This window comes from Adiantum capillus-veneris, chromosome 13 (genome assembly GCF_014529385.1).
Source record: "Adiantum capillus-veneris isolate H3 chromosome 13, ASM1452938v2, whole genome shotgun sequence".
Classification (NCBI taxonomy): Eukaryota; Viridiplantae; Streptophyta; class Polypodiopsida; order Polypodiales; family Pteridaceae; genus Adiantum; species Adiantum capillus-veneris.
This window is the reverse complement of record NC_140943.1, coordinates 147,383,693-147,401,383: the sequence shown is the minus strand read 5'-3', so window position 1 is coordinate 147,401,383 and position 17,691 is coordinate 147,383,693. Positions and strand designations below refer to the sequence as shown.

Below are 17,691 nucleotides of genomic sequence, written 5' to 3'. Positions count from 1 at the left end.
ATAATGTACGCAAGATGTATGGACATGTATGCCTGATGCGGGAGGAAATGTATGCATAGTGTGGAAAAACCTGTGTGCAGAAGTGCAGACTGGATTTGATTTGATGGAGGTCATGAGCACTTCGCCAGTGTGCAAGCCCCATATGAAGGCAACCTTTGTGCTTACAAACAAGCGGATAACACAGATGGAAAGGGAGATGAAAGAATGGAAAGCAGAAACGGAAGGATGGTGGAAAGAGGGAGGCCAACCTTCTTCGAATGTTTCTCAACGAAGGCACGCAATGGAAGAAGGAGAAAGAGGACTTGCACGCAGAGCTACAAGGACTTAAGGCGGACTCACAAGCACTCAAAGAAGAGGTCTCAGTCCTCAAGCGAGAGCTTGCTGATAGAGCAAGCAGTGGAATAGAGGAAGGGGAATTCCAGCCCTCCGTGATAGAGGAAATCAAGGTCATCAGGGAGCAGGTACAGATGATCAAAGAGGAGGAGAAACAGAATGTGGTAAAAGACGTCTTCGTGGTTGGATGTGATCATGAAGACACAGAAGAAGGCGGATGAGGCCGAGAAATGGATAGAAGTCGCTAAGAAAGGGAAAGGGAAAGAAACCACATCTGTCCCCACTCCTACAATCATCAACATGACTCTGGAAGAAGGAAAACTAGAGCTTTGCATATACAAGTAACTGGTCTAAAAGACCGAGATAATGTGGCGAGGGCAATCGAAGAACTTCTCCGCATGATGGGGAGCGAGGCTACTCATACAAAGGCATGGAGGGTAGGGAAGAAGACACAAGGAAATGGGGAGACTTCAAGGAGAGATCTTTAATCATGCGTTTCCCATCCATGGAGGCAAAGGAGGACTTCTTGAAGAGGCGTCCTACACTTAAGAAAACGGACATATTCCTTGGAGATGACCTCACTCTCACACAACTTGTGCATATGAGAGGTAATGCCAGAGATTCAAGCGGCGAGAGAGAAGGGAAAGATGGCCTTCTACAGAGATGGTCAGGTGGTGATTGTAGAGCGGCGCTCCACATGATGGTGCGAGACCTATGGGACCACACTCAAAGTTGCCACTTGGAATTGTAATGGATCTATGCGCCTTGATGTGGGTGCTTTTGAGGATAGTTTATGGGAAGAGACATCGTCTTCTACTCTGAGACACACTAGGCCCCTGGGCAGTCTATGCCTCACATTAGTGGATATAGATGGGAGACAGCCTGTAGACAGGAGACACGATCAGAGCATAGAGGGCGGGGCTCAGGAGGAGTGGCAGTGTTATTCAGGGAGTAGTTGCAACCATTGATACATATAGCTCGCAGGGATGAGCAAGCTAGGTACATGTGGGTGAGATTGAGAGCAGAGACATGCAGATATCTTTACATTGCTATTTGCTACTTTCCCGCGAGCACGTCAGTTTATGCACCACCTAGAGGACAGTCCCCCTTCTCTATTTTGGATGATAACATTTGGGAGTTCTCTAGAGATGGTGACATCATCATTCTAGGGGACTTCAATGCTAGGACTGCCGATCATCAGACAGTATTTTATGATACTTCAGAGGAGATGCTGAGAGAGCTGGATGTTGTAGAGACGGGCCTATCCAGACTATCACAGGATGGGGAACACACTGAGTATGCACGACACTTGATAGACATGGGGACTGCACATGGATTGGCCATCTTGAATGGCCTACAGAGATTTCCCGTTGCGGGGGGTTTTACATGCTTTCCACACAGACATGAAGCTAGCACAGTGGATTATATCATGGCACAGCCCCCCCCCCCCCCCCCCCCCCCCCCCCCCCCCCCTGCCATTACTTCTACAGAGGCCTGGGGCCAATACGCATCATCTCCGTACACAGTTCCTGAGCAGCCCTCCCTTTCTGAACCCCCCCGATCCATGCCCACACACATGTGCTTTTTTCACCACCGAGATGGTGAGGAAGGCCATTGACAGGATGAGGACTGGGAGAGCATATGATCATGATGGCTTAGTGGCTGAGCATTTCATGCATGCCAGAGATCTACTAGTGCAGCTTCTAATAGTTATGTTTAACCGTGCCATGTGTGAGGGCTTGCCTGATACTTGGAGCCTATCTACTATTGTACCTATCTTCAAGTTGGGAGACCCTATGGAGCCTGGGAATTATCACACTATCATGATTGGACACACATTGGCACGGTTGTACGCATCTATTCTTGAGCAACAGTTGAGTAGATGGGCAGAGAGGGAGGGGATACGCGCAGCCGGGCAGGCAGGGTTCAGGAGGGGTTTTTCTACTCTTGACCATATCTTGACACTCAGAGCCATCATTGAGGAGGGCAGATCACATGGGAGACGGATCTATTGTAGCTTTGTGGATTTCCGCAAAGCATTTGACACAGTACCTAGAGCTAGATTGATGCGCAGATTACAGCAGATGGGAGTACCCACATAGCTTATTTGGGGGGTCATGGCATTATACAGGTTAGTAGTGGGGCATGTACGCACCTCAGAGGGTCTATCCACACCGGTTCACTCCACTATTGGGGTGAAGCAGGGTTGCCCGCTTTCTCCTACTCTATTTGGTATGTATGTGGATGAGGTTTCTGACTACATTGAGAGAGATGGTGATAGAGGTGCAGAGCTGGCAGGGACATGGATTCCACTATTGTTATATGCTGATGATATTGTGTTGATCTCCAACTCTCTAGAGGGGATGCAGCGTCACTTGGATGCTTTGCATAGGTTTGCCCAGGAAAGTGGTTTGTCCATCAACCTTAGTAAAACCAAGGTCATGGTATTTAATACCACCCCACAGTGGATTAGGAGGTCAACGCCCGCATTCACATACGACCAGGAGACAATGGAGTATACAAATGCTTACACTTACCTTAGAGTGGTTTTTAGTGGGCCAGCATTTTCATCGAGGAGGGCAGCAGAGACTAGATTGACCAGAGCCCAGGCAGCATTGGGTAGATTGGAAAGGATGTGTTCATAGGTTCAGTTTCAGGAGCTGCGGACGAAGCTCTGGCTCTTTGACACTTTGGTGGCTTCTGCATTGCTTTATGGAGCTGAGATTTGGGGACCTTCATTGGATCATCACGGGAGGACAGGCCGCACTGATGGATGGGGGGACATGGAGAAGCCTCTGTTCAGAAGCCTCTGTTCTCTATGATTTCGCGGCTCATTAGAGCCAAGGCTTCAGTACCACGTGCCATTGTCCGAGCAGAGCTAGCTGCCCCCCCACTAGTGGTTGAGGCGCTCACCAGATCTGTCTTCTTCATACACCGCATGTGGGAACTTCCCAGAGACAGATATGCCCGCCTTGCACTTGAGTCCTCTCGACAGTTAGCCATGCAGGGAGATACAGCATGCTGGTATGGGGAGATGACAACATGGTTTCAAGCACATGGGTTCAGCATAGACAGAGTGCCTCCCTTCCAGTACTCACTGGATGCACCCTCTCTGACTCTTACACGGTCCGAGATCACCAGGCTCATCCGCCAGGACCTGACTCAGCTAGACACCAGGAGGACATGGATACAGCCAGCACAAGAGCTGGGCACGAAGATGGCTTTCTACAGAGCATCTTCTCCAGCTTACGGAGGACGGTTTTGTGACGAGGCCCAGGTACATGGACACCCACTTGTCTCATGGGGTACGATGTGCTATTGGCCAGATATGCACATCTTCACACCAGCTGCGGATTGAGACTGGGAGATACAGCGGAGTACCAGCAGAGGCCAGGACATGCCCCCCTGTACGAGGCCGCTTCTAGTGCTTGTTCAGACAGGGCTTTGGACCACTCTCCAGAGTCATGCGGTACGATGATCAGGGATGTTTGGGTTTGTTTTTGCTCGAGCTGCGCAGACAGAGAGAGAGCCTGATGAGAGGAGAGGCTAGCTAGTCTCAAAGACAGATCACAGACTTCTTTAGAGTAGACATTGGACACCCGGAGGAGTTACTACCACAGCAGAGCTCGTCGCCTCACGCCAGAGGCACAGTGATCGACCGGGCCACCGAGCTAGGGAGATCTAGACGCCCGCGGCTATGGAGGACTACACAGCACCGACGGAGGCTGCATCAGAGGATTCGGATCACTTTGGCCTGACATGCACGATGCCCGGTCAGACTACTGACCATGGAGGAGATCGATGAGATCCGCCAGCGACGGATGCTGGATCTCTTGTGATTTTAGCTATCCCAGCTAGCTGATTAGTTCACACCTTGCAGTTTAGGAATTCATAATAGTCATTTAGTCATATTGTCATATAATTTCATTTCATTTCATTTCATTTTGTTACTCGGACTTTGTATCAGATCCACCACATTGTAACTTTCAGGTCTCATAAGTCACTTTGGCCTTTTGAAGAAGTTAATATAACATTTCATTTCATTTCTCTATAACATTTCATTTTATTTCATTTCTCTTCATTTCTCTCTCTGCATTTACGACAGAGACAGATTGTGTCTATATTCATGAGCTCACACATGTTCTGACAGAGACACTACATTACACAACAGCATAGGCCTTCCCACATAGCCAGCCTTCAGAGAGACCTCTTTTTGGGAAGATGCCCCAGAATAGTTGGTATGATGAGAAGTGTCGAGAGACGAGAGAGGGAGGTGCTCATGGGCGTCATCTCTCACAAGCATTCACGGATTACCTCTGGGCGCCTTGTGTGACAAAAGAATAGAGCTTCCCTTGCTCAGCTGGAGAGAGATTTATATCAGTTATTCTTGATCCAGGACTCATGAGAGGGTTTGAGATTGTTTCATGAGCACTCTCGGGCATCAACTATTACATCTACAGACATATGGGGTGAGTATCCAACCTCTCTCTACATGACCCCGAACCAGGAGTCATTGCCAGATCTACCTTAGGAGTGTCTACACACTTACACTTTCTTTACTATGGAGATGGTAAAGAAGGCTATTGATGGGATGAGACTGGGAGAGCATATGTATTTTGATCATGATGGCTTGGTAGCAGAGCATTTTATATATGGGAAGGATCTTTTGGGCGATCTTTTTGCATTGATGTCTATTAGAGCTATGTATAAAGGTTTCCTTGATACTTGGAGCGTATCCATGATTGTACCTATTTTCAAATCTGGGGACCCTAGTTTGCGTAGGAAGTATCTCACTATCATGGTTGGACACATACTAGCCAGATTATATGCATCCATCATTGAGCTCGAGCTGAGCAGATGGGCAGAGAGAGAGGGCATCCGAGCACTAGGCCAGGCTGGTTTTAAGAAGGGTTTCTCTACCCTAGATCACATGCTCACACTATGAGCTATCATCGAGGAGGGCAGATTTCATGGGAGGAGGATTTATTGCAGAAATGTGGATTTCCAAAAAGCATTTGATACAGTTCCGAAGGGCAGCTTGATGCGTAGACTCTAGGAGCTGAGAGTGCCCGTAGAGCTCATATTGGGGGATTATGGCCCTCTACAGGACAAGTGCGTATGTCCGAGGGCATGTTAGAGATTATTCACTCCACCGTTGAGGTGAAACAAGGTTGCCCACCATCCCCCCCTGTGTTTGGCATGTATGTGTGGATGAGGGTTAATACTACATAGAGAGGGAGGGTGATAGAGGAGCATAATTGGCAGGGACCTGGATACCTTGATTGTTGTATGTGGATGATAATGTGCTTATTTCAGATTCACTTGAGGGGATGCCCCATCTTGATGCTTTACACACATTTATGTAGGATAAATGGTATGTTTGTTAACCTTGGGAAGACCAAGGTCACGGTATTCAATACTACAGCACAATGGGTCAGGCGTTCAACACCCCACTTTTACTCATGGACAGGAGCAAGTGGATTATGCAGATATGTACACTTACCTTGGGGTGGTTTTTAGTGGCCAAATTTTCTCAGGCCTCGCACCAATGTATGGATTTTTGATACTTTGGTTCCCCCTTACAATATTTTCTAGATGCACCCTCTCTCTTTTTCTGACACGGAGGGAGGTTACTAGACTTATACGACAAGACTTGTTTTAATTGGATACCCAGAGGACATGGATACAGCCTATACACGAGCTGGGCACGATGACGAATACATATAGAGAGCATTTTCTCCAGCTTATAGAGAATGGATTCTTATCTAGGCCTGCCTACGGGACACTCACTTGTCGCACGCCTATTAGACATATTCTCCACCTTTACATCAGTTGGAGATTAAGATTGTTCGATTTCGAGAGATCTTAGATGAGGTCAGGTTAAGCCAGCTGTGTTAGAGAGAGCCAGAGACAGAGCTCCACTATACATTATACTATGAGATACCTGGCCGCTTCGCTGCTTCTTTAGAGAGGGTTTAGGGGCTCTATCTAGAGTTGTGAGATACGAGGATCAGAGATGTCTGGGACTATCACCATGCATAAGTGATGTATTATTACCGCACCTCACCCTCCTTGCACACAAAGCTAGTTTTGATCTAGAAGGTTAGAAAGCAGTAGACGTATGCACATGGGATATCCACGTCCATCCATGAAGTTCCACACATCATATGACATCACCATATCAATCCAATAATGATACAAAATAATCTCACCACAACCCAATGCATTAAACTCAACTCCATAACATAAACTAACACTTTATTACATTACTTCACCCATATGAGACTCATGCAAACAACTTTATTACATTACTTCACCCATATATAACACTTTATTACATTACTTCACCCGTATGAGACTCATGCAAACAACCATGACAGGAAAAGAAAGCAACTTTATGCACGATGTCTGTATGGTTCGGGTTGGTTAACCATATATCCACATATAAGTTTATGGACATCAAATACTTGAAATCAACTCATTAAAACAAAACCATGAACCACCCTATAAAGGAGCGGTTAATAACTCTATCTCATGAAGTGATATCGGCGATCTAAATACGTCTATCAACAAGTTTAATCAAGGTTTTGATTTGGCTAAGTGGGTTTCTTCATCCGATGAATCTATATAGTGGATCTCTAAGGAGCCTGTGTCCAAACTATTAAGTGTATTAAGTGCAGTGGGCAGAAGGTGTATTTTGACTATAACTCTTTGCTAGTGTGGAATTTTCACGTGACACACAAGAGAAATTACTCTAAATGATGTGTTTAGTTTCTGGTCCAAAGGGTGTGACCCGATATATAGCGGTTTAGGAGATATCCTTACTAACTATGTGACATGAAAAAAAAAGCGGTTTTTATGCACTGACGTGATCATAAACACACTGTATGTATATATTGGCATACTAAACTTGATGAAACAAGCGTGGACCATCCTTGTACACATCCGGCAAGCTGATACATGCCTATGTATACGAAAAAGCAACCACAAAGAGCGTAGTTTCTCAGAAATGAAGTAGAGAGAGAAAGAGATAATGGCTATCAAGTTTAGAGCTTCTTACTGTGATAGAGAATTGATTACCGATGGTCGAAAGGCTTCTTACTTTGCTGCAAGAGAGTGGTGATGAGAGCTATGTAGATGTTTTCGCCACAAAGTTGATGTAGAGCGCGTACAGCGTGAAAAGAGAAAAAATTATAGTGGGTAAGTAGAGAGAGTGCTTCTTCTTCCTGCAAACAAGAGAGTTCTTGAAACCGGCCCGTAGGGTGGTAGACTTTGGCTTTCTCCCGTAATTCTTTACTTTACTGTTGTAGACTTTCACACACAGAGAGAACTTTGCAAAGGTAACCTGGGACGGGAATTAACACCTAATGCACACACACGGCTCGGAAGCTAGAATGCTCCGAGCAGACGCTGTAGGCCCCAAAATTGGCGCCCCTGTCGGTATTTCTTTAATCTTAAAGAGGGTAAATTACAAAGAAGAGTCCTGGGAATTCTTCCTGTATATCCAGCTAGATACCTCTTGTTCTGGCAAAATTTCGGCAGCATAACAGTCCCAAAACTTGCCCGAGACCAATTTCCCTGCTGGAACTCACTTCCACTGACATAAACCCTCTGTTTTCTGCCCAAAAACAGTAAATTCAGCACGCTGTCTTTACTGGCTTTTGCCTTGTTTTCAGCACCCTTGTCATTCCGGAGGTAATGACGGGAATAGACTCCTACTGGTGATCTGACCATCTATCCCCACTGAGAGTGCATCCAAAAATGCAATGTAGCCCAGTTGTCGGATACTTTCCTTTGGTGACCCTACCTTGGCATTGTGCCTTTATTGAGTTCACTTCCTAGTATCCACCAACTTCCTAAGTGCGACGAGGGGGACCTACATGATCTTGAACTGAGCCTAGAAATCCTTTTACTACACGTGTTCCAGTGCCGACCAACTTCCCGTTTGCGGGTGAAACTATTGTTCACATTGGCCATACAATGTTCGACCATTTGCAACTTCAAAAAGAGGGTCTCAAAAATTAAACAAAAATCATTGGAAAGAAACCAACAACTAAGGTTAGGAGTTGCCACGTCCTCGTGACATAGTTAACAGTTGCCACGTCCCCGTGACATACCCCCCTCTTGAAATCGCAAACGTCCTCGATTGCATACCATAATAAATACATGCCCTCCATGATCTTGTGTTGTTAGCACTTTTTTATCATCGCATGTATCTGCAAGAAATGTCGTAATATATAGATACAAATGACTTAATGAGACCTTCTTACTTTTGTCATTTCCATCTATTACACTGAATTCATATGTACATTTGACGTACTAGCCTTATCAATATCCCTCCTTTGCACACGTTGGGCTGGGGCATAAGTAGGCAGTAACCCAAAGACCTCAAGGTAAAGCTGCAATACATTTGGTGACTCTGACAGTTCATGCTCTTCCATCCACTTTCCATCCATAGGTGGATAGTTCTTGAACTTCACCACATAGCATCTTGCAACGTGTCCCTTAACTTTTTACCTGTGCAAGAGACTCTTGCCCCTGCAAACGAGCATAATTCCACAACACTGTAGCGTACTACCCACGACCAAGTAAGCTCAAATTTCAAGATGATTTACCAATGCGTCAAAGAATTCAAGCAATCACCTCAGAGAATCGGCGAGCAGCGTGCCACTTGGCAGACCCACATCATTCCTGCAAGAGATCTAGTGGCCAATCTACCATCGTGAGACCTCTCCATATCTCATCTTGGTTCATACTTGCAAACCCTAAAAACGCAACAGAAAATCAACCCTAATTTGACCACTTTTTGCAGGGCGAACATGCGGAATTTCTTGTCTTTCCTCTGAAGAGGAACCCTCTATCATAATGCCCTTCCCTTTGTTGGCCATAGTATAATCCCGCTTTCCTGTACTCTGTGTCTTTACCCAAAACAACCGAGGCTCACTTCTCGAGGAAAAAGTGATTCATGTCGCGGCAACGGAACCTTGAAACCGGCCCGTAGGGCGGTGGACTTTGGCTTTCACCCAAAATTCTTTACTTTACTTTAGACACACACAGAGAGAGAGAGAGAGAGAGAGAGAGAGAGAGAGAGAGAGAGAGAGAGAGAGAGAGAGAGAGAGAGAGAGAGAGAGAGAGAGAGAGTACTTTGCAAAGGGAACTTGCGACGGGAATTAACACTTAAGCACACACACGGCTCGGAAGCCAGAATGCTCCGAGCATACACCGGCAAACTGTAGGCCCCAAAATTGGCGCCCCTTTCGGTATTTCTTTATACTTTGAGAGGGTAAATTACAAAGTAGAGTCCTGGGAATTCTTCACCTGTATCCAGCTAGAAAACCACCTGTTTTGGCCAAATTTCGGCAGCATAATAGCCCCAAGAAACCAATTCCCCTGTTGGAACTCACTTCCACTGGCAGAAACCCTCTGATTTCTGCCCAAAAATAGTAAATTCAGCTCGCTGTATTTACTTCGTTTTTGCCCTGTTTTCAGCCCTAAACAGTCCCCGAACTGTCTTCTGTCAGTGGGGCATTGTTCCCAATGGTTTTGGCGTCCGTATGGCTGAGAAAGAGTCAAAATACAGCACATACATAGGGCTGAAAACGCACTTGTTTGGTGAGGTTATGACTCACCGATGCTTGCTTTGGAGTAGCAATTAGCTACTCTTGTTTCTCCTCAAGGAGACTCTTGCCTCGGCACAAAAGCATGAAACCACACAGCTGTACATCAGTCAATGAAGAGCCCTCTTGTGGGGCATCACATAACTGCACGTAGGGGAGAGAGAGAGCAGTGTGTAGTGTGCAGGTCATCACTCCTAGCACCACACTGTACATAGAGAGGAAAGCAAGCACTCCGTAGCTCTTAACCTGTGACAGGTTCTCAATGAAGCATCCCCCCAGCATAAATCGAGCGTCCCCTCTTCTGCGCTTGACCTGTAATGCATCTGTGAACAAATTGATGCAAAAGAGGAAGATTTCCATGGCCGCCAAAACCTGCGTATCACTAAAAACGTAGCAAAACAACCCTATAAACACGCATTTGATGCCTTCCAATGTTGAAAATGAGCTCCGTGGTCCTAGGTAAAGTCATGGGAAGCTCAAAAATGGAGAGAAATGGCTGAAAACTAGAGTCATCAGCCTCCAAAAGTGCTTCCAAAAGTCAGTTACGAGTTCTGTTCTCCTAGACTCGGTAAATTGGCCAAAAAGTCCCACTTGGCACTCATATATGCAATTTCCCCGCGTTGGGCTTCCCGCTTAGAAATCTCTTAAGTGGTGCATGAGTTGACTTCAGTAGAGTAAGAAAATGTTTCCCTTGTCATTCTGAAGCTAATGACACGAACAGATTTCATGGCCCAAAATAGCAGTTCCCTAAATTTTAGGGGATGCTTCCATTGGACTCCCATTGGTCATCTGACCATCAATGTCCACTGCGACCGCATTAAAAATGCAATGTAGGTGAGCTACCCGTCCACCAACTTGCTAAGTGCGACGGGGAGACCTACATGATCTTGAACTGAGCCTAGACATCCTTTTACTTTACGAGTTTCAATGCTGACCAACTTCCCGTCTGCGGGTGAAACTAGCGTTCACATTGGCCATACAATGTCCGACCATTTGCAACTTCAAAAAGAAGGTCTCAAAAATTAAACAAAAATCATTGGAAAGAAACCAACAGCTAAGGTTAGTAGTTGCCACGTCCTCGTGACACTCCTCTTCATTCTTTGAATAGACTATCATGTCAATGTCCCAACAAATTGTTGATTCGTGCGGAAAATCCGGTCCATCATCCTGTTGAACGTGGCAGGAGCATTTGTTAGACCAAACGGCATCACTAGGAACTCATAAAGACCAAATGTTGTTTTAAACGCAGTCTTGTGCACATCCTCTGGCCTTATACGAATTTGATGGTACCCACTCTTAAGGTCTATCTTGTTGAAAATTGCAGCACCCTCTAAACGATCGAGAATATCATCAATCCTTGGAATAGGAAACCTATTCTTGATGGTATTCTTATTCAACGCACGGTAATCAATACACATGCACCATGACCCATCTTTCGTCTTTATTAGGAGCACTGGGGAGCAAAAGGGTGAAGAACTAGGCTGGATCAGCCTCTCTCTAATAACTCCTCAACCTGGCCCATAATCTCTTTCTGCTAGGCCAGGTTGGCACCAAACCTACCGTGGGTTTAGGCTTCTTGCCTTTCTGGTTTTCTTTATCATCTGAGTCAGCTGATCTTTTCCTTTGTGGACAATTTGTAGCAAAGTGACCAGGTTGCTCGCATATAAAGCATTTATTTTCAGCCGGTAAGACCTTCTTTTCCTCGAGCGACTTACAGACAAAAGGATTCCTTTTCTGTTTCTTTGCCTACGCTCCAAAAGTCTCGGCTGAGTCCTTCTTGGCCTTTTCTGACCCCTGTGATGCCTCAGGAGCCGTTTTCACAAAGGGCTTCTTCGCTGAATTTTTCTTCTGCTGCCCTCCTTTTTTGTTGCTCGGAAACCCACAGTCCTCTCCTTTCAACAAGGCAAGACTAGTGTTAGCAACTTCCATGAGCTGGGTACAGTGATCATGAAGCCCTTTAGGCAGCCCACAACAGTACTTCTCTAACAAACTTGGACACCCCAAGTCAAGATTCTACCGCGACACAAAAGAGATTCGCTTCAAAATAGCTCACAATTCACAATTAGGTTGACACAGCCTGGCGTAGTTCCATGCCAAGAGGTATTGGCCCCAAGGACTGGCACCCCTTTCGGTATTTCTTTTTGTATTAATCTGTGTTCAAAGTACAAGAGAGCGGGTAGGTGCTCACTCTCAGACTCTACGTCCAGATGCTCTGAGAAGTGAGGCCTTGCCCACTTATTTACAGGTACAGGGGATGCCCAAAAGCAAAGCCCCAAAATCTTCTAAACTCAAAAGCTTTTGACTACCAAAAGCAACCGTCCCAAAAGCTTTCAAAAATTAAAGCATCTAATCCCAAAAGCTGCCATAAATCAGCCAGCATAAATTGCGCAGTTCCGTACAACTTGCCACGTTAGCAGCGCATTTTCCGCCGCGATTTCTGGGCTCCCACGTTAGCCTGTCGGCGCAATATCCGGAGATCTCCTCAGCAGTGTGTGTCCGGGGTGTGCTGCCACATCACTAGTTTGTGACATAGCCCCCTCTTGAAAGAATTGTAATCGTCCTCGATTATGCCTGCAAAAACAGACAGAGGCCATAAACTGTCTTAGTAGACACTGACTGTTAGTACCGACGCACTAGGCACAACACATCTAGCACATGTACCAATCAACAGTCACATCACCGGACATCACAGGACAACATTTGACATCACATAACAAATCACATTCAAATTCATTCCAAATCTTAGACCATGATTAATGGGCAACGTATTTAGCAATCGCATCTAGATCCAGTCGGGACCTCACAAATGCCCTATTAACTAATCCTTATTGCAATCATGTCTATAGAGATTTATGAGACCGAAATGTTGCAGTCATTTCATCTTTCAGTTCCTGCACTCAAACAAGTCAAGTACAAATCAATCATATTCAGTTTCGGGAATTCTTCATAGTTATAGTGCAGTGCTCCATTAGCACGCTTCTTGTGTGCAAGAGTGCTATCAATCCTGAGAGGAGGTAGAGAAGAACAAGAGAACTCTTTGCTTTTTTTTTTGGGTGGGGGCCCGGGCCCCCGGGGGGGGTGGGGTGGGGTTTGTGCTAACATGTAATAACTCACTAAAGCTTTTCACGTAAGGCAAGCTTCAGCTTGGATGTTATCATGGCTCTCATTTCCTATTGTTTTGATCTGATTTGTAAGTTAATGCCACTGCATTTCTTAGCTGTGATTGCTGTGTGATTGTGACTTAAAAATGTACATTGTTATGGGTGATTGAACAAATAGGTGCTATTATGAAAGGAAAATATTCTATATTTGATTCTACAGGCTTGGACCAAGGGTAGCTCCAAAAGTCGTCGCCAAAGGGTTTCGATGCATTGTCAGCAATCAAGATGTTTGGTACCTGGATCATCTCAATGTTCCCTGGCATAGCTTCTATGCTAATGAGCCTTTGGCTGGTATTACAAATTCTTCGGAACAAGAACTTGTATTAGGTGGAGAAGTTTGCATGTGGGGTGAGACAGTCGATGCATCAGACTTACTTCAGACAATCTGGCCGCGTGCTGCGGCAGCAGCAGGTACTTGTTTCTATACATTGTGAAAACTCTATAAATGGCCGTGCTTACGAAAAGATTATTGTTGTCTTCCTTTTGTACTTGTGTGATTGTAAGAACATGCTTGTCCGTTCTAGAAGCAGTCTGCAATATAAATGTAATGCTTGCGTGAGTAAAATTCGTTTAGTTCGGCTTAGTAAATGGGAGAGAGAGAGAGAGATGGTAAACTTTTGTTTTTAACCATAAATTTTGATGTCAAACAAAAAAACAGTTTCAGGGTTAATGTTAAAGCGCTGTGATCACATGAGGATAGTTTGTTTGACATAAAGATACCCGAGTATCTATTGGGCAAAAGTATAGAGTTCATTGAACTACCGAGAGAATAGATGTTTAGGATGGAAGTCTTGCGCACCAACTTTCTAGATGCTTGAGAGAGAGAGAGAGAGAGAGAGAGAGAGAGAGAGAGAGAGAGAGACCCTAACTGCAGGTTGCACCTCTCTTCTCGCGGGACTTATACCTTGTGTGTCGTCACTCCGTGTCCTAACAAGTATGGCAGTGCGAACCCTAACTGCACCCTAACCTAATGTGCGCACTGCGGCCTGCTCTGCCCTGCGCATGTCTCTCACTTGCTAGCATGTCGGTTGCTGGTCGCAAGTGTGTTCATAGCCTACCCACACAAAGGTCTGCTTGTGCTCAACGTGCTGTTTGCTGCTCTGTTGGCATGCACCCTGTTTCACTACCCTCTGATGCCATCACCAGCTTTGCGCTGACCTGAAAACCCTACACACGCTGCTGTGAACCCCTTCCCCATCATTGCCCTATCTGCCTGCTATTTCCCCGGGCTGCCCGCACCCTCGCCCATCCTCCTCTACCCGCCTTGCCCCAGCCCCAGCCCATCCTCCTCTACCCGCCTTGCCCCAGCCCCAGCCCGCCCTACCCCCACCTGCCCGACCTTGCCTGCCTTAGCCTTGTTGCCCCTAGAATCAAATTTTTCACTTTCCTTCACACACAGACACACACACACACACACACACAGCTGTTGCAATTGCTGAAATAGCTCTACACACCGGGATTGTCCTAAAAGTGAACACAACTCTTGCATTTCTTTGATCCCCTTCCCGCAAGATCGATTTTTGATCCATATAATCCTTTGACTTGTAACCCGTCTGAGAATGTTTCCGAGATTTCATCAACTCGCAGACTTTAATCTCTAGAGCTTCATCAAACTCTTCCTTGGAATAAAGCTTCTGCATTTCTGTACTTGGCTTAGCCTTGGCCTTCATTGCCGACTTGATTGGTGTTTTGACGGCCTTCTACCATCTATCATAAACCTCAGAAGTCTAATGACGTTGTAGATACTTCGTATATTTTGGATTCTTGGGAGTATCTGACAAGTCACCTAGCACAAGTGTCTACTTGAATCCGTCACTTGTATTTAGATCTGTCAACAGCGTCCATTGTAGGCTTGCCCTGGTCTTCTCCTGAATCATTAGAAAAAAGCTTGCCATCCTTAGAATATCTGTCGGCTCTCTCCTAAACCTTGCTGAGATTGGAATGCTCCTCTTTAGTAGTAGGGCACACGTGTTCCCCTTTGTTAGATTCACTGCTAGAACCCATGGGTGATGCAAAAAGTTGGATCTGATTCTCCATAGGAGAAGAATCGTCTAAGCTTTGATATCACTAATCGGCTTGAACACCCAAAAGAGAATTTTCAACAACACACCAACAAAAACTCCAACAAACTTAACACTTGAATTGAAAGGAGAGAGAGAGGTCAACACGAAGCGGCGGAGTTCCGCTTTGAGATGCATTGGCCCCAAAGTGATGCACTCCTTCCAATAGTTTTTTATGTATTGATAATCACAAAGTACAAGTGCGTGAGGGACCTTCTTTGCAATTTGCAACCATGCAATGATCTATAGAGAGACCCTCATGGCTTGCTTATAAAGACACGGGTACAAGGCTAGGGCCCCTTCGAAAGCGATCACCTTCTAAAAAGAGAGCTTCCAAAATTGGTCCGAAAAGCTCCTTCAAAATCCGCCACACATCTGCTATCACGGGGGATGGGCACCACGTACCAATGGAAAAGAATAGATTGAACAACTTTAAGCACTTCAAATAACAACTGAACTGAAAGAGATGCACAACACACAAGACAGGGAGTGGTCGAGTTCCCGTAGTTACATGGGGACAGGTCTCGGGGACGTGACGGGCCCTGGGGATGGGGACGTGGCAAAATATGGGACGGGGGACAGCCTGGGGACACGTTTAAAAACACTTGTTCTATACTAGACAAAACTAAGAGCACAAGATTGTAAAGAAAAAGTGGGTTTTGCACTAAAAAATACCAAAATATGACATGCGCTAAGAATACGGTGAGAGCGCGTCGCACACATTGACACGATGATTAATTGTCATGCTGAAAGGGAAAAAGTAATGATGTACAAGTAAAGAGTGGATTAGTAGAGTCTAGTTGGCAACATTGGCATATGGCTCAAGACTCTGAAAAGCCTAAAAAAAGGTGTAGGTTCCTTGTTCATGTCCCCCCTGCACGTGTCACCAGAGACTAGCATCCCGGGACGCATCCCCTTTGCGTCCCATGTGAGGGCCCCCTCTGCTGTCAAGTCCCCTCGTTGCGTCTCCCGTCCCTGCGTCCCCCGTTATGTCCCTTTGTCACAAATTGTTGATGTGTCATGCCACTGAAGAATGGAGCCAACCTGCAGATCGCGGTGGAGGGGCCTAAACCCTAGAAGAAGCAGAAGAAGTTTCACCAACAGGCAAAGTCTTGAGGAGTGGCCTATTTTTAAGGAGGAGTTCTATCAACTTATGGGACCCCATCTGATGGAGCCCAAGTGACTAGAAGAAGAAGAAGAAGAAGAAGAAGAAGAGGAAGAGGAAGAAGTTTCACCAACAGGCAAAGTCTTGAGGAGTGGCCTATTTTTAAAGAGGAGTTCTATCAACTTATGGGACCCCATCTGATGGAGCCCAAGTGACTAGAAGAAGAAGAAGAAAAAGAAGAAAAAGAAGAAGAGTATTTTAACGTCATAAGAAACTATTCCAAGAGACCTTAAAGATCTATCCGACGAGGAGAGTTGAAGAAGCGATAAATAAAGCTGAACCGATGCGCAGCCAGCTGATACCATGGCAGGACTGTACGGAAGTCCCAAATTTCGCGGTAGCACTGTTGATGTGGCAACTGTACGGGTTTTCGTGAAACGCATTGGGAGCTTTAGGCGCTAGTGCTTTTGGACCATATGCTTTTGAGTTGATAGCTTTTCATGTAAGTGCTTTTGAGAGGCCAAGGGCCTTTGAATATGAGCCAAGGGCTCATTCTCTTGCACGCTTCAGTCTAGAGGTGCAGAGGATGGAGTATCGGCAATGTATCGAGTTCAAGAAATATAAAGAAATACCAAAAGGGGCGCCAACATTTGGGGCTAGTGCTCTCTTGGGGTGGAACTTCGCCACTCCCATCTCGTGTCGTGCATCTCTTTCAGTTCAGTTGTTATTTGAAGTGCTTAAAGTTGTTCAGTTTGTTCGTTTCTGTTGGCACGTGGTGCTCATCCCCGTGATAGTGGTATTAGCGCTTCAGGCGTGTGCTTTTCTGAAAACATACTGGTCCACCAAAGAGCAGACAGAGCAAGTTGGCGCTTCCAAAGTTTACATAATTTTTTTTCAAAGAATCTTCGTGTTCCGACCCCTGAGTTATTAGCCACTCCCACCCTTACTTCATCGCGCATCAGGCGCGCTTTCGTCTTCATCGCTCTGTCTTACACGGCATAAGCTATTAGGAACCCAAGACATGGCGTTCATGGATTCGGCAGAATACTTGCAGTTTCTCCTCGACGAGCTTCGCGACCTTCTTTCGCGGCATCCTCAACAGAATCTCTCAATGTTGCAAAGTTTTCAACAGCTTCTGAATTACATGTTACCCCCTTTGATGCCCAGGTGGTACCTCCTCCTCCGGTACCAGAAAGTACGAGAGCTTTCAACCAGCAACTTTCACAACCTTTTGTTCGGATTGGGGGAGTCTTCAGGAATATGGTGCAGCCATCTGACCCTGATCCGGTGCAACCGTCGTTGCCACCGCTGTCGCCCCCACCACCCAACCACTAGGCTACAATCGTTGGAGCCCGTATGCATACCCTTATTATCCGTACTTGGGATATGCGCATAACCAACCGAAAGATTTCAAG

At 45.9% G+C, this 17,691-nt stretch overlaps 1 protein-coding gene across 2 annotated transcripts in view; it reads left to right on the top strand.

Moving 5' to 3' along the window:
• Positions 1-17,691, top strand: part of LOC147445045 (beta-hexosaminidase 1-like) — a 155,413-nt gene that overhangs the window by 91,792 nt on the left and 45,930 nt on the right. For both annotated transcript variants that reach the window (XM_086527522.1, XM_086527521.1), the window contains one exon: positions 13,272-13,522. In XM_086527522.1, the coding sequence (XP_086383648.1) occupies positions 13,272-13,522 (251 nt within the window). The remainder of the gene's footprint in view (positions 1-13,271; positions 13,523-17,691) is intronic.